The following is a 23,849-nucleotide window of genomic DNA, read 5'->3' as shown; positions in this document are numbered from 1 at the left end:
TCCTGTCTCTCAAAATACCTTCCAACAATTTATGCTACAATAGTGACCTTTAAGGGAGTCTTGACAAATACATGAATAGGATGGGAATGGAGTGATATGGGCCCCAGAAGGGTCGGGTGTTTTAGTTCAGTTGGGCAGCATGATCAGTGCAGGTTTGGAGGGCTGAAGGGCCTGTTCCTGTGCTGTAATTTTAGAACATAGAACAGTACAGCACAGAACAGGCCCTTCGGCCCACGATGTTGTGCCGAGCTTTATCTGAAACCAAGATCAAGCTATCCCACTCCCTATCATCCTGGTGTGCTCCATGTGCCTATCCAATAACCGCTTAAATGTTCCCAAAGTGTCTGACTCCACTATCACTGCAGGCAGTCCATTCCACACCCTTTCTTCACAGTCCATATTCTCCAAACCAGGCAACACCCTAGTAAATCTCTTCAACACCCTTTCCAATGCATCAACATTTTCCGGTAGTGTGGCGACCAGAATTGTACAGAATACTTCAAATGCAGCCTAAACAAAGTCTTAAGAACACAAGAACATAACAACTAGGAGCAGGAGTAGGCCATCTGGCTCCTCGAGTCTGCTCCGCCATTCAATAAGATCATGGCTGATCTTTTTGTGGACTCTGTTCCACATAGCACAGCACGGTAGCACAGTGGTTAGCACTGCTGCTTCACAGCACCAGGGTCCCGGGTTCGATTCCTGGCTTGGGTCACTGTCTGTGTGGAGTTTGCACATTCTCCTTGTGTCTGTCTAGGTTTCCTCCGGGTGCTCCGGTTTCCTCCCACAGTCCAAAGATGTGCGGGTTAGGTTGATTGGCCATGCTAAAACTGCCCCTTAGTGTCCTGAGATGCGTAGGTTAGAGGGATTAACGGATAAAAATATGTCGGGATATGGGGGTAGGGTCTGGGTGGGATTGTGGTCGGTGCAGACTCGATGGGCCAAATGGCCTCTTTCTGCACTGTAGGATTTCTATGATTCATACCCGCCTGCTCACCATAACAATTTCTTTACTGTTCAAAAATCTATCTGTCTTTGCCTTAAAAACATTCAAAGAGGTAGCCTCAACTGCTTCACTGGGCAGGGAATTCCACAGATTCACAACCCTTTGGATGAAGAAGTTCTTTCTCAATTCAGTCCTAAGTCTGCTATCCCTAATTTTGAACCTATGCCCCCAAGCTCTGGTTTTGCCAGTGGAAACAACCTCCCTGTTTCCATCTTATCTATTTTCTTCATAATATTTTATGTTTCTATAAGATACCCCCTCATTCTTCTCAATTCCAGTGAGTATATTCCTAGTCTACTCAGTCTCACCTCATAAGCCAACACTCTCAACTCCGGAATCAACCTAGTGGATCTCCTCTGCACCCCTCCAGTGCCAGTATATCCTTTCTCAACTAAGGAGACCAAAACTGTACACAGTGCTCCAGGTGTGGCAACATAATCTTGCTGTTTTTAAACTCCATCCCTCTAGCAATGAAGGACAAAATTCCATTTGCCTTCTTAATTACCTACTGCACATATAAACCAACTCCTTGTGATTCTTGCACAAGGACACCCAGGTCCCTCTGCACCGCAGCTTGCTGCAATTTTTTACTATTTAAATAATCATAGAAATCATAGAAACCCGACAGTGCAGAAGGAGGCCATTCGGCCCATCGAGTCTGCACCGACCACAATCCCACCCAGGCCCTACCCCCACATATTTACCCGCTAATCCCTCTAACCTACGCATCCCAGGACTCTAAGGGGCAATTTTTAACCTGGCCAATCAACCTAACCCGCACATCTTTGTCCATTATGCTGTTATTATGCATAGTCCATTATGCTGTTGTTCCTACCAAAATGGATGACCTCACATTTACCAACATTGTACTCCATCTGCCAGACCCTTGCCCACTCGCTTAAACTATCTATATTCCTTTGCAGACTTACAGTGTCCTTTGCATATTTTGTTCTATCACTCATCTTAGTATTATATTATACTTGGTCCCAAACTTCAAATCATCTCTGTAAATTGTGAACAATTGCAGTCCCAACAATTATCTCCAAGGCACACCACTAGTCACTGATTGTCAATCTGAAAAACGCACATTTACCCCCACTCTTTGCTTTCTGTTAGTTAACCAATCCTCTAACCATGCTAATACATTACCCGTAACACCCGCTTTCCCTTCCCTGCCCAGTGAAGCAGTTGAGGCTACCTCTTTGAATGTTTTTAAGGCAAAGATAGATAGATTTTTGAACAGTAAAGGAATTAAATGTTATGGTGAGCAGGTGGGTATGTGGAACTGAGTCCACAAAAAGATCAGCCATGATCTTTTTGTGGACTCAGGCTCGAGGCGGAGCAGGCTCGAGGGGCCAGATGGCCTACTCCTGCACTTATATCTTATGCAGAATTCTTTGGTGCGACACCTTGTCGAATGCCTTCTAGAAATCCAGATACACCACATCCACTGGTTTCCTATTGGCCACAGGGCTCGTAATGTCCTCAAAAAATTCCAGTAAATATGTTAAACATGATCTGCCTTTCTTGAACCCATGTTGCATCTTCCCAATGGGACAATTACTGTCCAGGTGTCTCGCTATTTCTTCCTTGATGCTAGATTCAAGCATTTTCCCAACTTCAGAAGTTAAGCTAACAGGCCTAAAGTTACCCACCTTTTGTCTAGCTCCTTTTTTAAACAGTGGCACCACATTTGCTGTTTTCCAATCTGCCAGAACTGCTCCACAGTCCAGTAAATTTTGATAAATTACCACCAGTGCATTTGCTTTTACCCCCACCATCTCTTTTAGTACCCTGGGATGCATTCCATCAGGGCCAGAAGACTTGTCTGCCTTTAGCCCCATGAGCTTGCCCAACATTACTTCTTTTGTGATAATGATAATTTCCAAGTCCTCACCTGCCATAGCCTTCTTGTCATCAATTTTTGGCATGTTATTTGTGTCTTCACTGTGAAGACTGACTCAAAATACCTGTTCAATGTCTTGGCCATTTCCTCATTTCCCGTTATTCAATCCCCCTTTGCATCCTCTAAAGGACCAATGTTTACCTTAGCCACTCTTCTTCATTTTATATATTTGGAGAAACTTTTGCTATCTGTTTTTATATTCAGAGCTATTTTACTCTCATAATCTATCTTACTTTTCTTTATAGCTTTTTTCATGGCTTTCTGTTGACCTTTAAAGATTTCCCAATCCTCTAGCTTCCCACTAATCTTTGCCACTTTGTATGCATTTTCTTTCAATTTGATACTCTCCTTTATTTCCTTAGATATCCATGGCTATCTTATCCCTTTTCCTACAGTCCTTCCTTATCACTGGTATATACTTTTGCTGATACTGTGAAAATTCACTTTGAAAGTCCTCCACTGTTCCTCAATTGCCCCACCATAAAGCTTTTGCTCCCAGTCTACCTTAGCTAACTCCTCCCTCATCCCATTGTCGTCTCCTTTGTTTAAGCACAAGTCACTAGTATTGGATTTTACCTTCTCACACTCTATCTGTATTTTAAATTCAACCATATACAGATTTTCCAATTCCTATACTTAATGCCCCGACCGATGAAGGCTACACGGTCATATGACTTCTTGTCCACGTGAGTTGCCACCTTCAGGGAACAGTGAAACTGCACACCAAGATCCCTTTGTATGATAATATTTCTCAGGGCTCTACCATATACTGTATACTTCCCTTCTGCAGTAGACCTTCCAAATTACATCACCTCACATTTGTCTGGGTTAAATTCCATCTGCCATCTTTCTGCCCTCTGTGTGAAGAAGTTGCCCCTCAGGTTCCTTTTAAATCTTCCCCTCTCACCTTAAACCTAGATCTCTAGTTTTCAATTCCCCTACCCTGGGAAAAAGACTACATGTGTTCATCCTATCTATGCCCCTCATGATTTTATACAGTAAAGTCACCCTTCATTCTCCTACTTTCCAAGGAATAAAGCCCTAGCCTGGACAATCTCTCCCTATGACTCAGACCCACTAGTCCTGGCAACATTCTCGTACTCCTTCTCTGCACTCTTTCCAGTTTATCAATGTTTTTCCTATAACAGGGTGACCAAAACTGTAGACAATACTCCAAGTGTGGCCTCACCAACAACTTATACAACTGTAATACAATGCCCCTCCCATAGTCAGTGCCCTGACTGATGAAGGCCAGTGTGCTAAACGCCTTCTTCACCATTCTGTCTACCTGTGACGCCACTTTCAACAAATTATGTATTTGTACTCCTCGGTCCCTCTGTTCATCTACACTTCCCAGGGCCCTACCATTCACAGTATAAGGGAATACTATATAAGTCCTACCCTGGTTTGACTTTTCTTTGATTGATTAAACCCAATGTATTCTTCCTTCTTTTTCCTGACCAAAGCATCAATGTCCTTTATCAGCCAGGAATCCCTAAACTTGCCAGCCTTTCCCTTCATCCAAAAAGGAATATACTGCCCCTGGACTCTTGATATCATGGCTTTTAAAAATCTCCCATTTGGCAGTCATTCCTTTCCCTTCAAGCAAACTCACCCAATCGATCTCTGATAGGTCCTGCCAAATGCACCCAAAAATTGGCCTTGCTCCAGTTTAGGACCTTAACCTCTGGATCCATCCTATTATTTTCCATAGCTCTCTTAAAACTAATAGTGTTATGGTCACTGGACCCAAAGTGCTCCCCGACTGACACTTCAATTACTTGCCCTACCTTGTTTCCTAAGAGAAGGTTCAGTGTTGCACCCTTCCGAGTAGGGCCCCCTATATATTGATTCAGGGTACTTTCTTGGACACATTTAACAAATTCTGCCCTATCCAGACACTTTGTTTTCTGTGTGACCCAGTCAATACTGGGGAAATTAAAATCTCCCATCAATACTACCCCTATTATTCTTCCAACTATCTGCAATCTCTCTACACATCTGCTCTTTTAGTTCCTGCTGGCTGCTGGGGGGGGTCTATAATCCAGTCCCATCAGAGTAACCATCCCTTACTTGTTTCTAAGTTTTATCCATATGGCCTCATTTGATAAACCCCCCAAAATATCCCCTCTAAAGACTGTTGTTATGCCCTCCCTTATCAAAAAAGGCAATTCCCCCTCCTCACATACCTGTATCTCTGTCACGTCTGCAGCATCTGTGTCCTGGAACATTGAGCTGCCAGTCTTGCCCTTCTCTCAGCCATGTTTCTGTCATGGCGATAATATCCCATTCCCCAGAGCCAATCCACACTCTGAGCTCATCCATCTTACCTGTTAAACTTCGTGCATTAAAATAAATGCAGTTTAAACCAGAAGTCTTTTTTCTCCCTTTACTGTGCCCCTGGTTATCCTAACTACTAAGCTTGTTCTTGTTGGCTACTGTATTTTCCCCTGATTTCTCATTGGCCCATCTCTCATTCAGAGTCCCACCCCGAGTTATAATTTCCAATTTGTTTCGAAATAATTAGCAGATACCAATCAAGATATAGGAGTTATCTTTATCCATGCACAGTTATTAATTAAGGTTACATCGGTGGCACGGTAGCACAGTGGTTAGCACTGCTGCTCCACAGCTCCAGGGACCTGGGTTCGATTCTTGACTTAGGTCACTGTCTGTGTGGAGTTTGTACATTCTCCTTGTATCTGCGTGGATTTCCTCCGGGTGCTCCGGTTTCCTCCCACAGTCCAAAGATGTGCGGGTGAGGTTGATTGGCCATGCTTAAATTGCTCCTTAGTGTCCTCAAATGTGTAGGTTAGAGGGATTAGTGGGTAAAATATGTAAGGATATGGGAGTAGGGCCTGGGTGGGATTGTGGTCGGTGCAGAGTCGATGGGCCGAATGGCCTCTTTCTGTACTGTAGGGTTTCTATGATTCATAAGATACAGATCGCAAAACCAATCACAATCACCTTTCGCTTACTTAATTATAATATCCAATCAGCATGAAGTTTTAATTTCATCAATAGGTTATTGTTCCGACTATCTTTGGAAACGCCAGCTATGACTTAATATTAGAACACAAATCAATCGTCCCATTCCAAATGTCTGGTTTAATGGCCTCTCCCAGACTAAGGCATCTTCCTCCCCTTCTGCTTATCAGAAAAGTCTGTAACTCAGATAGTCGTCCTTTGCCTGGAACCAGCAGCTCACTATCCTGATATGCATGTCTCAGCTGTTGAACTATTTGCATGGCTTTTTTTATGGTTTAACCCTTTCACTAGACACCATTATTAATATGGCTTCTATTCTCCTCCATAATTATTATTATGGGAATTATTCCCCCTCACTTTGCCCCCTTTGGTCATTTGGTGACCACTCAAAAAGGCCAATGTGATGTTCAGGATACCTCTCCGAATCCTTTGGGTGGCCAATTGTTCAAATGTCGAGAGGTATCCTAAACTATTCTGCTGTAAATTTCAGCATCTGACTTTCCCACTTGTTCTTCCTTGTAGGAAGCCATAGGAGCACAATGAGCTACTGCCGGTTTAGCTGTTTTTCCTTGATAACCACGCATTATGATGGCCCGAAATAACATTACCCCCAACACTGTCCCTATCATCGCTTTCCTGATGATTTCCCATCAATTTTGTTAGGTGATTCCCTGCCATTCCCGGAACAAATAAGTCCCACAAAGATGTGTGTTAAAGCCTTTATCTTCAAGAGTATCTTCAAGAACTCATTCCACAGGCAGTCTTACTCGCTCCACACTCCAAACAACTTCCCTCTCAGGGTGCTCCTCGGGCAAATCACCCTGCCCACTCTCTTAAAGGGGCCACTCCCCAACATACATAATACTCTAAACAACAATGCCCCATAACAGCAACAGCATTTTAAAACTATTTACATACTATTACATATTTCTTGCTTTAACATAATTTCAAAACACTGAAGAACCCAGTCTATTTACAATATAATACAGTCCATTCTTTAGTTCACCACCCATACATTGACATGATTAATCTGTCAGGGGGACGACAATCCCGGGGGAATTGGAATCCCGGGCCTCATGTTCCTCTCCGGTGATTGTAGTCTTGACAAAGCCACCATTGGTGATCCTTTTTCCCGCACGTCATCAGTCACCAATTCTGGCCCCCCCAGTTTCTTCTGTAGAAGGAGGAGTTATTGATTCTATGCCTACCTCTCCTGGTACCTCCACTGGCACCGTTCGGAATGCCTCCAAAATTGCAGATTGTGTCCCCATCCCTTGATGTGGGGCCGCCAGCAGTTGATCTGTATGCCGACGCCAAACTAACTCGCCTCAAGTTTCCACCATATAGGACAACAGCCCTGTCTTGGCTACAATCATGGCCGGAACTCACTGCTTCCCCGATGCATAGTTTCTGGCAATTACCAACTCACCCATCTGAAATGTCCTCATCTTGGCATGCTCAGCTCGACAGCCCATCTGAACACCCTGGTTCCTCTCCACCACTTGTCTTGTGCCACCAGGCCTCAGTAGTTCAAACAGTGTATGCAACTGTCTCCAAAACATCAATGCCACGTGGGAGCATTTAGTTGTTTCATGGGAGGTGTTCCTGTACACATTCAAAAATTGGTTTAATCTTTGCTTCAATGACCACGCCTACAAAAGGTGCTGAACATACTGTACAAAATTCACCATTAACACATTCACCTCTGGGGGGTAGGGTGCACACTTTACATGACAAATTCCATGCAGTTCCATGTACTCCTCAAAGTCCTGTGACACAAACTGCGGTCCATTGTCACTTACAACCTGGTCTGGATATCCAAACCTGCCAAGGGTCGATTCTGTGGTCGTTGATCTCATGCATATCACTTCTGGCCAGTTTGAGTGTGCGGCGATGGCCACCAGCTACATCTGGCTTTCCATTGGCCCCAGAAAATCTATGTGGACATGCTCCCAAGACCCTTTCAGCCATTTCCATGGGTGAAAAGGTGATGCACGTGGTTCCTTCCGCATCCTGGAACACAACATGCACAAGCCCGCTTTCTCTTCAATGTTGACATCGACCTTTGACCATTACACATTACTGTGGGCCACCTCTTTTGTTCACACCACTCCTGGCTGCTCTTGCTCCAACACTTTTCTCCTCAACAAAGAGGGAATAATGACCTGCTTGCCCTACAACAAACAACCATTCTGCACTGACAATTGCCACTGTTGGCTTAAATATGGTTTCAGTTCTGAATTCTTCTGTTGGCTTGAGCTCCCCCTTGTGGACCAAGTGAACTACGGAGGCATGGGCGGCATGGCGACACAGTGGCTAAGTAGCCACAGCTGCTTCACAGCGCCAGGGACCCAGATTCAATTCCGGCCTTGAGGAACTGTCTGTGTGGAGCTTGCACATTCTCCCAGTGTCTGCGTGGGTCTCCTCTGGGTACTCCGGTTTCCTCCCACAGTCCAAAGATATGTGGGTTAGATTGATTGGCCATGCTTTTTTAAATTGCCCCTCAGTGTCAGGGGGACTAGTAGGGTAAATACATGGGGTTATGGGGATAGGGCCTGGGTGGGATTGGTGTTGGTGCAGCCTTGATGGGCTGAATGGCCTCCCTCTGCACTATAGCGATTCTATGATTCTCTGAATACATAACTCAGAATGGAATCCTTTCTTGCAGCTTGTTTCACCTTAGCAGCTGTAATTGATACCTTATCATCTGATGAAAAGTACATGATCTGGATAACTTCGTGACAAGGCTGCAGCAGCCTGGGTAACTCATCCGCATTTTCATTTTGATCCGACTGATGATAGCGGATTTCATACAAGTGGCCTGACAATATCAATGCCCCCCCCTCTGCAACCGAGCTGCGGCCATTGATGGAATCCCTGAGTGAGGTCCTAAAAGGTTGTAACCCATCAGTAAGACCAACTTCCTGCTATACACATAGTGGTGAAACTTGATAACACCGAAAATGATGCCTAGTGCATCCTTCTCTATTTGCACATAGTTCTCTTCCACTTCAGAGAGTGACCTAGATGCAAATGCACTGGGCCTATCTTCTCCATTTGCGATCACATGGCACACGGCGAAGCATCAGAGGCTAACTACAGAGGGAATTTGGGGGAGAAATGGACTAGGACCCTGGACTCCTTCAATGCCTCCTTTGCTGCCTGGTAAGCCTTTTCACACTCCAGTGCCCACTGCCATCCCTGCCCTTCATCAACAACCGATGCAGTGGTTTCAATATTGTCACCAGGTCTGGCACAAATTTCACATAATAGCTTGAGTCCCAGAAAAGACCTAAACTGGGACATGTTTTTGCAGCGTTGGCAACTTCATCATGACTCCCAGCTTCTTCAGCGCTTGATGCAACCTTCAATGCTGATAAATACAACCCAAATACTCAAAAGAGTCCTTCAAAAACTCACACTTCTCTTTCCTAATCTGGAGCCCATGATCATGCAATCTCGTCAACCTCTCCTCTAAGTTTCGCAATTGTTCCTCTTCTGAGGAAGCTGTTTGCAGGATGTCATCTGTGTAACAGTGGATCCCAGGAGACCATTCAAGATCCGATCTATTGCTCTTTGAAAATTGGGCAGCACAGTGGTTAGCACTGCTGCTTCACAGCTCCAGGGACCTGGGTTCGATTCCCGGCTTGGGTCACTGACTGTGTGGAGTTTGCACATTCTCCTTGTGTCTGCGTGGGTTTCTTCCGGGTGCTCCGGTTTCCTCCCACAGTCCAAAGATGTGCAGGTTAGGTTGATTGGCTATGCTAAAATTGCCCTTAGTGTCCTGGGATGCGTAGGTTAGAGGGATTAGGGGGTAAATGTGTAGGGATATGGGGGTAGGGCCTGGGTGGGATTGTGGTCGGTGCAGACTTGATGGGCTGAATGGCCTGTTTCTGCACTGTAGGGTTTCTATGATTTCTATGAAAAATGGCCTGGGCTGAAGTAATCCCAAAAGGCAGTTGTTTGTAATGGAATATATTTTTTGGGTGATGATGATTAATGATGGCTATGAGTCTTCGGTCACCCTTACCTGCAGATAAGCTTGAGTGAGATCGATTTTGGTAAATTTCTGATCGCCAGCAAGGCCACTAAACAGGTCTTCGATAAGGGGTAATGGATACTGATCTACAAATAAGTCAGGGTTTACTGTGACTTCAAAATCCCCATATAGCCTCACTCAGCCAGCGGTCTTCATGACAGGAACAATTGGCGTGGCCACTGGTTCCAATACCCCCAAATCTATTAATCTCTTAAGTGCGACCTCCATCTTGGGTCGAATCACATACCGCACAGGACATGCCTTCATGCTCTTTGGGCATGCATCTGTCTTCAGCTGTAGGCCCTCTTTTTCTCCTTTCACCTCACCAAGGGTTCCATTAAACACCTTCTTGTATTTCTCCAAAACATCGTTTCAGCTCGAACGAGACACCGTTAATTTGTTCACCACTTTCCTGGTAACTGGCTGTCTGATCGAAGACAGAGGGTGGTGGTGGATGGAAAATTTTCGGACTGGAGGCAGGTTGCTAGCGGAGTGCCGCAGGGATCGGTGCTTGGTCCTCTGCTCTTTGTGATTTTTATTAATGACTTAGAGGAGGGGGCTGAAGGGTGGATCAGTAAATTTGCTGATGACACCAAGATTGGTGGAGTAGTGGATGAGGTGGAGGGCTGTTGTAGGCTGCAAAGAGACATAGATAGGATGCAAAGCTGGGCTGAAAAATGGCAAATGGAGTTTAACCCTGATAAATGTGAGGTGATTCATTTTGGTAGGACTAATTTAAATGTGGATTACAGGGTCAAAGGTAGGGTTCTGAAGACTGTGGAGGAACAGAGAGATCTTGGGGTCCATATCCACAGATCTCTAAAGGTTGCCACTCAAGTGGATAGAGCTGTGAAGAAGGCATATAGTGTGTTAGCTTTTATTAACAGGGGGTTGGAGTTTAAAAGCCGTGGGGTTATGCTGCAACTGTACAGGACCTTGGTGAGACCGCATTTGGAATATTGCGTGCAGTTCTGGTCACCGCACTATAAGAAGGATGTGGAAGCGCTGGAAAGAGTGCAGAGGAGATTTACCAGGATGCTGCCTGGTTTGGAGTGTCGGTCTTATGAGGAAAGGTTGAGGGAGCTGGGGCTGTTCTCTCTGGAGCGGAGGAGATTGAGGGGAGACTTAATAGAGGTTTATAAAATGATGAAGGGGATAGATCGAGTGAACGTTCAAAGACTATTTCCTCGGGTGGATGGAGCTATTACGAGGGGGCATAACTATAGGGTTCATGGTGGGAGATATAGGAAGGATATCAGAGGTAGGTTCTTCACACAGAGAGTGGTTGGGGTGTGGAATGGACTGCCTGCAGTGATAGTGGAGTCAGACACTTTAGGAACATTTAAGCGGTTATTGGACAGGCACATGGAGCACACCAGGATGGTAGGGAGTGGGATAGCTTGATCTTGGTTTCAGATGAAGGTCGGCACAACATCGTGGGCCGAAGGGCCTGTTCTGTGCTGTACTGTTCTATGTTCTATGTTTCCAATTCCATTTCAATTGTTTCAGCCAAAACTGTCCGAACAATGCAGGATAATCACCCTTCACCACACACAAAGGTAGCTGCGCACATTGGTCCCTCAGCTACACCTTGGCCAAGACAAAATCATGTTTGCAGGCTTCAGGGAAAGATGATTCACAAAGAACAAAGAAAATTACAGCATAGAAACAGGCCCTTCGGCCCTCCAAGCTTGCACCGACCATGTCCAACTGAACTAAGACATCCCCCCCCCCCCCGCCTTCTGGGGACCATGTCCCTCTATTCCCATCTTATTCATGTATTTGTCAAGACAGTCCTTAGAATTCACCATCGTATCCACTTCCACTGCCTCCCCCAGCAGTGAGTTCCAGGCACCCACCACCGCTCTGTATAAAAACAACTGCCTCATATATTTCCTTTGAACCTTGCCCTTCGCACCTTTAAACCTGTGCCCCCTAGTAATTGACTCTTCCACCCTGGGAAAAAGCTTCTGACTATCCACTCTGTCCATGCCCCTCATAATCTTATAGACTTCTATCAGGTTGCCCCTCAACCTCCGTCGTTCCAGTGAGAAGAAACCAAATTTCTCCAATCTCTCCTCATAATGCCCTCCATACCAGGCAACATCCTGGTAAATCTTTTCTGTATCCTCTCCAAAACCTCCACATCCTTCTGGTAGTGTGGCAACCAGAGTTGAACACTATATTCCAAGTGCGGCCTAACTACGGTTCTATAAAGCTGCAACATGACTTGCCAAGTTTTAAACTCAATGCCCCAGCTGATGAAAGCAAGCATGCCATTTGTCTTCTTGACTACCTTCTCCACCTGCGTTGCCACTTTTAGTGACCTGTGTACCTGTACACCCAGATCCCTCTGCCCATCAATACTCTTAAGGGTTCTGCCATTTACGGTATATTTCTCATCTGTATTAGACCTTCCAAAATGCATTACCTCACATTTGTCCAGATTAAACTCCATCTGCCATCTCTCTGCCCAAGTCTGCAACCGATCTATATCCTGCTGTATCCCCTGACGGTCTTCATCACTATCCGCAATTCCCCAAACCTTTGTGTCGTCCGCAAACTTACTAATCAAACCAGTTACATTTTCCTCCAAATCATTTATATATATTACAAACAGCAACGGTCCCAGCACAGATCCCTGAGGAACACCACTTTCACAGCCCTCCATTCAGAAACACACCCTTCCACTGCTACCCTCTGTCTTTTATGAGCGACGATGTGGAGATGCTGGCGTTGGACTGGGGTAAACACAGTAAGAAGTTTAACAACACCAGGTTAAAGTCCAACAGGTTTATTTGGTAGCAAATACCTTTAGCTTTCGGAGCGCTGTTCCTTCGTCAGATGGAGTCACACTCCATGACGTAAATTGAGTCTGTGTCTTTATAAGTTCTGTTTGTGAACAGAATTCCCACTCACCTGAAGAAGGGGCTTAGAGCTTCGAAAGCTTGTGTGGCTTTTGCTACCAAATAAACCTGTTGGACTTTAACCTGGTGTTGTTAAACTTCTTACTCTTTTTATGAGCGAGCCAGTTCTGTATCCACCTTGCCAGCTCACTTCTGATCCCATACGACTTCACTTTCTGCACCAGTCTGCCATGAGGGACCTTGTCAATCTACCCTCATCAATAATCTTCGTCACTTCCCCGAAAAACACGATCAAATTAGTGAGACATGACCTCCCCTTCACAAAACCATCCTGCCTCTTGCTAATACGTCCACTTATTTCCAAGTGGGAGTAAATCCTGTCTCGAACAATCCTCTCCAATAATTTCCCGACCACTGACGTAAGGCTCATTGGCCTCTAATTACCTTGATTATCCTTGCTACCCTTCTTAAACAAAAGAACAACATTGGCTATTCTCCAATCCTCTGGGACCTCCCCTGTAGTCATGATGTGGAGATGCCGGAGTTGGACTGGGGTGAACACAGTAAGAGTTTTAACAACACCAGGTTAAAGTCCAACAGTTTTATTTGGTAGCAAATACCATTAGCTTTCGGAGCGCTGCTCCTTCGTCAGATGGAGTGTGACTCCATCTGGAGTGTGACTCCATCTGACGAAGGAGCAGCGCTCCGAAAGCTAAAGGTATTTGCTACCAAATAAACCTGTTGGACTTTAACCTGGTGTTGTTAAAACTCTTACTACCTTCCCTGTAGCCAGTGAGGATAGAAAGATTTCTCTCAAGCCCCAGCAATAAACTCCCTTGCCTCTTTCAGTATTCTGGCACATATCCCATCAGACCCTGGGGACTTGTCCACCTTAATGTTTCTCAAGAACCCCAATACCTCTTCCTTTCTGATCTCAACATGACCCAAACTATCTACACACCCTTCCCCAGACTCATCAGTCCTTCTCTTTGGTGAATACTTACACAAAGTACTCATTTAATGCCTCACCTATTTCCTCTGGCTCCATGCATAGATTCCCTTCCCTGTCCTTGAGTGGGTTAACCCTCTCCCTGGCTACCCTCCTGCTCTTTATATATGTATAAAAAGCCTTGGGATTTTCCTTAATCCTGTTGGCCAATGACTTTTCGTGACCCCTTTTAGCCCTCCAGACTCCATGCTTAAGTTTTGTGCTGCTTCCCTTGTATTCCACACTTGCTTCACATCGTTTGACAAGGTCCCTCATGGCAGGCTGGTGCAAAAGGTTAAATCTCATGGGATAAACGGTGAGCTAGCTAGATGGGTGGAGAACTGGCTTAGCCATAGAAGACAGAGGGTAACAGTGGAGGGGTCTTTTTCCAGTTGGAGGTCTGGGACTAGTGGTGTTCCCCAGGGCTCTGTACTGGGACCTCTGCTGTTTGTTATATATTTAAATGATTTGGAGGAAGATGTAGCTGATGTGATCAGTAAGTTTGCGGATGACACAAAGATTGCTGGAGCTGCGGATAGTGATGAACATTGTCAGAGAATACAGCAGGATATAGATAGGCTGGAACATTGGGCGGAGAAATGGCAGATGGAATTTAATCCAGATAAATGCGAAGTGATGCATTTCGGTAGATCTAATGTAAGGGGGAGCTATACAATAAATGGCAGAACCATCAGGAGTATAGACACACAGAGGGACCTGGGTGTACAAGTCCACAGATCCTTAAAGGTGGCAGCACAGGTGGAGAGGGTGGTCAAGAAGGCATATGGCATGCTTGCCTTTATTGGACGGGGCATAGAATATAAAAGTTGGCATATGATGTTGCAGCTGTATATAACGTTGGTTAGGCCACATTTGGAATACCGCATCCAGTTCTGGTCGCCACACTACCAGAAGGACGTGGAGGCTTTGGAGAGAGTGCAGAAAAGGTTTACCAGGATGTTGCCTGGCATGGAGGGTCTTAGCTATGAGGAGAGATTGGGTAAACTGGGGTTGTTCTCCCTGGAAAGACGGAGGATGAGGGGCGACCTAATAGAGGTGTATAAAATTATGAAAGGCATAGATAGGGTGAACAGTGGGAAGCTTTTTCACAAGGGGTCACGGGTTCAAGGCGAGGGGGGCAAGGTTCAACACAGATGTCAGGGGGACGTATTTTACACAGAGGGCGGTGGGGGCCTGGAATGCACTGCCAAGCAATGTGATTGAGGCGGACACGTTGGGATCGTTTAAGACTTATCTAGATAACCACATGAACAGACTGGGAATAGAGGGATACAAAAGAATGGTCGAGTTGGGCACATGAGCGGCGCAGGCTTGGAGGGCCAAAGGGCCTGTTCCTGTGCTGTATTGTTCTTTGCTTCATGTGTTCCCAGCCTCCTAGTCTTGACAAATACTTCCTTTCTGTTTTTGACAGGCTCACAATATTTCTCATTGTCCAAGATTCCTGAAACTTGTCATACTTATCCCTCATCCTTAGCGGAACATGCTGGTCCTGAATTCCTTTCAGCTTACACTTGAAAGCCTCCCACATGCCAGATGTTGATCTGCCCCCAATCTACATTCTTCAATTCCTGCCTAATATTGTTGTAAATAGCCTTCTCCCAATTTAGCACCTTCACCCAAGGACAATACTTGTCTTACTTTCCAGCCTTCCGGTCTCAACATCGAATTCAAAAACTTCGGATGATCAGCTCTACCCCACCTTGACCCCTTTGTTTTCATTTTATTTAACTTTTTACTATTCTCTACTTTTGATTTCCTTATTGTCTTTCTTCATTTTTCTCCCCCCCCCACTCTTTTCCCCTACTTTATCCCCCCTTTCCTTACCTTTTCTCCCCCTTTGCTTGACCTCTCCCCCTTTTTCTAAATTTCACTTCTCTCCCACCCCTCCCCCCACATCTTCATCCGTCACAGCTTACCCTCTGGTTTCAGCTTCTCAACTGTTTGGCTATCCACATCTTTGTTCTCTCTATGGGCTGCCATTAGCAGCCTTTTCCCCTGGTTTCTGTGGCTATGACTCATCTTTCATTTCCTCTATCTGCAGCATAAATATCTCCCACTTTCTATGCCTTTTAGCTTTGACAAAGGGTCATTTGGACTCAACATCAGCTCTTTTCTCTCCTTACAAAGGCTGTCAGACCTGCTGAGATTTTCCAACATTTTCTCTTTTGACGACACTTTTTCCATCAGTACCTGAAAGCTTACTGAATTGTGGTCACTGTTCTCGAACTGCTCCCCTATCGAAACATCAACTTTGCCTTATATTTTGGCTCTGGGATCAATGACACTGTCGCCTCATGTCTACCTCCATCTTCACTAGCTTCCCTTCGACTTTGAGCATCGCTCAGAACCTGTCTGCTTCACCTCACACAGACAGAATGTTTAGTTTAAACTGCATCTTCTCAGTCTGCTCTGTTCCATTCACAGACCCCATGGACTCCTCCTCCTCATCTGCATTGGCCACTTAGCACTTCCTCCTGTGTTTGAAACCTGATCGCTTTCGCTTCGGACTCTCCTGGGACACCGGTGCTCTGCAGTTTCAGGCAATGCTTCTGTCAGTTCCAGCACTAAGCTCCCTTTGCCCAGAAACTGGACTCCGTGTGACCTTCTCAGCCAGAAAGCTGGCATTCCTTGTGCCATGTCTAATACAGATAGGAAATGTACAGTAAATGGCAGAACCCTTAAGAGTATTGATAGGCAAAAGGATCTGGGTGTACTGGTACACAGGTACTGAAAGTGGCAATGCAGATGGAGAAGGTAGTCAAGAAGGCATACGGCATGCTTGCCTTCATCGGCCGGGGCATTGAGTTTAAAGATTGGCAAGTCATATTGCAGCTCTATAGAACCTTAGTTAGGCCGCACTTGGAATATAGTGTTCAATTCTGGTCGCCACACTACTAGAAGGATGTGGAGGCTTTGGAGAGGGTACAGAAAAAATTTACCAGGATGTTGCCTGGTATGGAGGGCATTAGCTATGAGGAGAGGTTGGAGAAACTTGGTTTGTTCTCACTGGAGCGACGGAGGTTGAGGGGCAACCTGATAGAAGTCTACAAGATTATGAGAGGCATAGACAGAGTGGATGGTCAGAAGCTATTTCCCGGGTGGAAGAGTCAATTACTAGGGGGCACAGGTTTAAGGTGCGAGGGGCAAGGTTTAAAGGAGATGTATGAGGCAAGTTTTTTACACAGAGAGTGGTGGGTGCCTGGAACTCGCTGCTGGGGAAAGTAGTGGAAGCAGATACGATGGTGAGTTTTAAGGGGCATCTGGACAAATACATGAATAGAATGGGAATAGAGGGATATGGTCCCCGGAAGAGTAGGCGTTTTAGTTCAGTCGGGCAGCATGGTCGGTGCAGGCTTGGAGGGCCAAAGGGCCTGTTCATGTGCAGTACTTTTCTTTGTTCTTTTGACTGACTCTTCAGATTCTCTGTCACCTTGTGCACCCTCAGACTAACACCTAAGTGCACTGCCTTCCTGGCAGCCTGTTCCAAAGACACTGCAATCTCAAGTGCTTTCTTAAACTCCAGCTGTGGCTCCACCAGTAGTCCTCACTGGATTGCTTCCTACTGGAGGCCACATACAAGGTACTCCCATAGCTGGCTGCACTAATTACCCATTGCAACTCTTCCCCACAACAGCCAATCAGCAACACCAGTCTTCTGCCCTCTACTAGACACATGCCTTCACTTGAACATGGAGGTTGTCTTGCTGAGGTCCACTTTCTGGAAGCACTGACCGTCCAATGCAAATCTTCCCTGCAACAGCCAATCAGCATCACTGCTCTACTGCTCTCTACTGGATGCTTGCCTTCACTTGAATATGGAGGGTGTTTTGCTGATGTCCACTTTCTGGAAATACTGACCATCCGGTGCAAATCTTCCCCACAACAGCAAATCAGCGTCACTGCTCTGCTGTCCTCTGCTGGACTTAAACTGTTTTCTTTTCTCTTAAAATCCCTGTAAATGTCTTCTTTTTAACTCTACATCATCGTTTTCATTATCCATCAAATAAATCCCACCTTCAATTTTATACAACCCTGTTCAACTATTACCCATCATGTTCTTGGCTCTCCATTCACTCGACAAACAGGGTCACATTCGCTCCCTACAACAGCCCTTCTATTATCATGTTCACTTCCTCACACTTCATCTGCACATCCTTTGGTCCTTTCCTTCAATGTTCATCTATCCCATTGGGTTATTTCCCTCGTCCCTAACTATAATAATCTGCCCTCTTGGTGACAGGAGCAGGCTTTTTGCTTGAGCCGCCTTGCATCTGACACAGTTTTCAACCTTCCCATATTCAAAATTTGCAGCAGAGCGTATTGTGTGTGCAAAATTACTTCCCTAACGTTATAATTGGTTTGCTTGCTCTGACTGCCTGTGCTGCACAATCCAGAGCTTGAATACCTCTGGCTAACCCTTCAGCAACTGCTGCTTGTTTATTTGAATAATCTTTGTGGTGGAGCTGTTGCGGGACATTGTTTAACAGATGTGATTGCAAACCACTGCCCAATCTGTCTCGTCTCAGGCTGATGATTGTTGCTTTATTGAAAGTCTACAAATAAATTCTCAATTGTCTTGAAGCTACTGCAAATATTGCTTTTTTTGCAATTACCTGCAAAACAAAAATTTTCAGATGTGACGAACTTCAGCTGTTAACAGATAAGAGTTGATTCTCTGCTAGTTTGAAAAGGGGTGGAGTAAAGTTCTCAAACGGGTGTCATTACGACTTCACCCATTGTCTGGGAATCTTTTCTATTTAACATTCTCTCCCTTTAAACTATTTTCCTCAGTAAACCATTTCAGATTTTTCCTGTTCTTTGTGCCAGTTGTGTCAGGAATAATTCTTTCAACCTGACAAGAAGTTTTAACCCAAGGTCAATCCAAAGGATTAAAAAAAAGAAAGGAACAGGCCCTTCAGCCCTCCAAGCCTGTGCCGACATGATGCCCCAACTAAACTGAAAAAAAACCTTCTGCCCTTCCTCGGTCTGTATTCCTCTATTCCCGCCCTATTCATGTACCCATCCAGATGCCTCTTAAATGTTGCTAATGTGCCCGTTTCCTCTACTACCTCTAGCAGCGTGTTTTAAGCACCCATCAGCCTCTGCGTGAAAAACTGCCCTTAAACTTTCCCCCTCTCACCTTGAACTTGTGCCCTCTTGTAATTGTCACTCCCACCCCTGGAAAAAGCTTCTGACTATCCATCCTGTCTATGCCTCTATCAGGTCTCCCCTCAGCCTCCGTCTTTCCAATGAAAACAATCCTAGTTTATTCAACCTCTCATAGCCAACATCCTCAAGATCAAGCAACATCCTGGTGAACCTTCTTTGCACTCTCTCCAAAACTTCCACGTCCTTCTGATAATGTGGTGACCAGAACTGCACTCCAAATGTTGCCTAACCAAGGTTTTAAATGGCTGCAACATGATTTCCCAACTCTTGTACTCAATGCCCCGACCGATGAAGACAAGCATGCCATATGCTTTCTTAATCACCTTGACCACCTGCGTTGCCACTTTCAGGGAACTGTGGACCTGCATTCCCCCATCCCTCTATATGTTAATGTTCCTAATGGCTCTGCCATTTACAGTATAATTCACACCGAAATGTGATCCTCCAAAATGCATCACCTTGCATTTGTCCGGATTAAACTCCATCTGCTATTTCTGTGCCCAAGTCTCCAATCTATCCATATCCTGTTGTATCCTCTGACAATCCCCAGCACTATCAGCAACTCCACCAATCTTCGTGCCATCCACAAACTTATGAATCAGACCCCCATATTTTCCTCTAGATCATTTATATATACTACAAACATCAGAGGACCTGACACTGATTCCTACGGAACATCACTCTCCATTCTGAAAAACACCCTTCCACCGCTTTTCTGTCTTCTATAACCAAGCCAGTTCTGTATCCATTTAGCCAGCCCACAACGAATTCCATGTGATTTGAGTTTTTGTACCAGTCTGCCATATGGGACCTTGTCAAATGCCTTACTATAGTCCATATAAACTACATCCACAGCCCTTCCCTCATCAATTATCTTTGTCACCTCTTCAAAAAACTCAATCAAGTTGGTGCAACATGACATTCTCCGTACAAAACCATGCTGCCTGTCACTAACTAGTCCATTTTCTTCCAAATGTGCATATATCCTGTCCCTTAGTATCTTCTCCAAAAGTTTCCCCATCACTGATGTCAGGCTCACTGGTTGATAATTTCCTGGATTATCCGTGCTTCATTTCTTAAACAAGGGAACAACATTGACTATTTTCCAGTCCTCTGGAACCTTGCCTGTGGTCAAAGAGGATGTGAGGATATTTGTTAAGGCCCCAGCTATTTCTTCCCTTGCCTCCAGCAGTAACCTGGGATAGATCCCATCCGGCCCCAGGAATTTGTCTACCTTAATGCAATTTAGGATACTCAACATTTCCTCCTTTGATATATTGACATTCTCCAGAGTATTCAAATACCTGTCCCTGACCTCAACATTCATCATGTCCTTCTCCTTGGTGAATACCGATACAAAGTACTCAATAAGGATCTCACCCACTTCCTGTGGCTCCACACATAACTCCCCTCCATTGTCCTCGAGTGGGTCTACTCTTTCTCTTGCTCCTAATGTATGCATAAAAGCTTTTACCCTGTTTGCTAAAGATATTTCATGGACCCTTTTAGCCCTCCTAATTTCACGTTTATGTACCTTCTTACTTTCACTATATTCCTCAAGGGCTTTGTCAGTTTTTAGATGCCTCGACCTTTAGCATGCTTCCTTTTTGCTTTCAACTAAACTTTTGTCATAATCATTTCAAATATCCCAAAATTTAATCAACCATTTCAATTAAAACGATCTCATCCTCACGTGGGAATTTGTATCCGGATTAAAACTCTCACGTTTCTCAAAATATCCTGGAATCATGCTAATGGCCATTGAAACGTGAATCCAGATCCATGACCTATGAAAAGAAAACTTTATGAATTATACTTCTTTTTAAAATCTGTTTGGCTTAACTCACTTAAATTATGATCACAAAATGACAATATCATACCAAAAAGATTAAAGCTTAAAACATCCAATCCCCAATGATCATTTCCAAGCAGAGAAGCATAGCAGATGCTTTAAAGGAACAATGAATTCCATAAGCATTCTCTTGGTTCTGTTTTTAACCTTCTAAATTACTGTAATTAAGAACCTGTAGGTTATTTCCCCAGTTGAAAATATCTTGTATCAAAGCAAAAATTCAAAGCAAAAACATCAAAGCAAAAATTCTCGAATGTCCAGATAAACCAAGTGGAATACCTTACTTTCATAGCTGTAATTCAAATCTACAACTCCATCTTCTAAATTTTAAAACAGCCTGAACATCCTTTAGGCAGATATTAATTGGTTACGTTTTAACTTTTACTGATTCTATGGCTGCAGTGACCTGCACTGCAGTAGGGATCCTGATTTCAGAACAAGCTTGCTTGAAATCAGCTTGGTCAGATTTTTTTTTTCAAAGCTTTCAGCATTTTTACTGTGCAGTGTTTTTGCATTGTACCAATTAATTAACAATGTTTCTGAGTGAGCTAGCGAGACAATGTCCCTTCTTCTCCCCATTCAGTATAAATTCAAGTCTTGCCTTTTTGACTCTTGCCTTTTGTTGGCATTTGCCTTCTCGGTTTTTGCCATTGTCCATGGTCTTGTTGACCAACGCATGCTCACAATTTTTCACAAAACCTGAGGTGACCACCTCCTCACTCCCTTTGCCTGGCCTACTTTACTTGGGGCTCAGATTTCACTCTTTAAGTCATCTACTACAGGTTAACAACAGTACCCAGCTGAGAGTATGATCAAAAGAAAATACTCACCAAACTGAAATGTTGTCTATTGCAGGGCTTCTTTGATGCTTTGTTTATTAGTGGAGTTATAACTACCGTTTGCCTCAAATAGCCAGACAAATTCACAGTGGTTCAAAATGATTTATTGAAGACCGACTTAGGTCATTAAGGCCATTCAGAGTACAGAATTCAGAAATGCACAAGCAGTAATAGATTCCAATTTTATTACAAGTAATTAGCATATACCAATCAAGGTATAGGAGTTATCTCTATTCACTCAGTTATTGATTAAGGTCACATCATTCATAAGGACAGATCATAAAACCTATAGGCTTGCTTAATTATAATATCCAATCAGCATGAGTTTTTAAATCTTAGAATCTTAGAATCCCTACAGTGCAGAAAGAGGCCATTCGGCCCATCGAGTCTGCACTGACCACAATCCCACCCAGGCCCTACCCCCATATATTTTACCCACTAATCCCTCTGACCTACGCATCCCAGGACACTAAGGGCAATTTTTAGCTTGGCCAATCAACCTAAAACCCGCACATCTTTGGACTATGGGAGGAAACCGGAGCACCTGGAGGAAACCCACGCAGACACGAGGAGAATGTGCAAACTCCACACAGACAGTGACCCGAGCCGGGAATCGAACCCAGGTCGCTGGAGCTGTGAAGCAGCAGTGCTAACCACTGTGCTACCGTGCCGCAGATGACTTATCTACGTATTAATTGCATCAATAGGTTATTGTTCGAACTATCTTTGGACACCCCAGCTGTGTCTGAATATTAAAATACAAATCAATCTTCTCATTCCAAATGTCTGGTTTAATGACCTCTCCCAGACTAAGGCACCTTCCTTCCCTTCTGCTCATCAGTTGTCCTTTGTCTGGAACCTGCAGCTTACTATCCTGATATGCATGTCTCTGCTATTAAACTGTGTGCAGGCTTTTTTGTGGTTTAACCCTTTGACTGGACACATTCATCAATATGGCTACTATTTTCCTCCATAATTGTTAGCATGGGTGTTATTCTCTCTCATTCTGTATCTAGCATCGTGCTGTACCTGTCCTGTGAGTGTTAATGGACCACAGCAGAGGGAGCTTTACTCTGTATCTAACCCCCTGCTATATCTATCCTGGGAATGTTTGTTGGGTAGTGTAGAGGGAACTTTAATCTGTATCTCACCCCATGCTGTACCAGTCTTGGAGCATCTGATGGGACAATATAAAGAGAGCTTTACACTGTATAACCCAGGGACTCAATAGTTGTTGCTGAACTTAGAAATAGATTTCATTTCTCACCACAATCCTGTGTATTTTTTCCCAGGGTAGAAGAGTCATTTACTAGGGGACATGGGTTTAAGGAATGAGGGGCAAGGTTTAAAGGAGATGTACGAGGCAAGTTTTTTACCCAGAAGGTGGTCGGTGCCTGGAACTCGCTGCCGAGGGAGGTAGTGGAAACAGATACGATAGTGACTTTTAAGGGACGTCTTGACCAATACATGAATAGAATGGGAATCGAGGGATATGGTCCCTGGAAGGGTAGGGGGTTTTAGTTCAGTCAGGCAGCATGGTCAGTGCAGGTTTGGAGGGCTGAAGGGCCTGTTCCTGTGCTGTAATTTTCTTTGTTCTTTGTACTGCAGAATATTCCTGAAAGTCATCTGCAGAGACAAATTGCCGAAACAATGATGAGTATGAAACAGTTAGAATGTTCATATTAACATCTGTCAATTCTCTTGTTCTTGTCACAAGGCTTCTTTCTGTTTCTTCGACAAATTGTGTTGATCGCCTTTGCCAAGAAGTACAATGTGAAAAACTCATCATCGTCATAAGAGATGGCTACAAACAAGTGTCATTGATATTTAGAGTGATGAAGCCGCTTTTAAAGGAAGTTCCCTGCCATTTAACTACATTGGAAAATTGACTAAAAGGGATTGTATGTAACGAAATTCCAATTTAAATATTAATATATTATTTAGTTTGGATTGGTTCTCTACAGCTTTCTAAAATGTATAAGCTTTGAAGTTTCTAGGAAGGTATGTGTGTCCATGAGTTTGTGTCTATGAGTTCATGTTTATGAGAGTGTGACTATGTATGTGTGTCCATAAGTGTGTGCCAATATGTGTGCATGTGTCTATGCGTGTGTGCCTATGTGCTTGTATCTGTGTGTGTGTGTCTCTGGATGTGTGTTTTTCTGGTTTTGTGTGTG

General features: G+C 44.4%; 1 protein-coding gene across 2 annotated transcripts in view; it reads left to right on the top strand.

Annotated features, from left to right (window-relative positions):
- LOC144492776 (adhesion G-protein coupled receptor G6-like) overlaps positions 1-23,506 on the top strand; it is a 374,363-nt gene extending 350,857 nt beyond the window's left edge. For both annotated transcript variants that reach the window (XM_078211194.1, XM_078211193.1), the window contains one exon: positions 23,393-23,506. In XM_078211194.1, coding sequence (XP_078067320.1) covers positions 23,393-23,472 — 80 coding nt within the window. In that variant the 3' untranslated portion in view covers positions 23,473-23,506. The remainder of the gene's footprint in view (positions 1-23,392) is intronic.
- Positions 23,507-23,849: the final 343 nt, after the last annotated feature.

Source organism: Mustelus asterias, chromosome 4, assembly GCF_964213995.1.
Source record: "Mustelus asterias chromosome 4, sMusAst1.hap1.1, whole genome shotgun sequence".
In the NCBI taxonomy this organism is placed as follows: Eukaryota; Metazoa; Chordata; class Chondrichthyes; order Carcharhiniformes; family Triakidae; genus Mustelus; species Mustelus asterias.
This window is presented reverse-complemented; position numbering and strand designations above follow the sequence as displayed.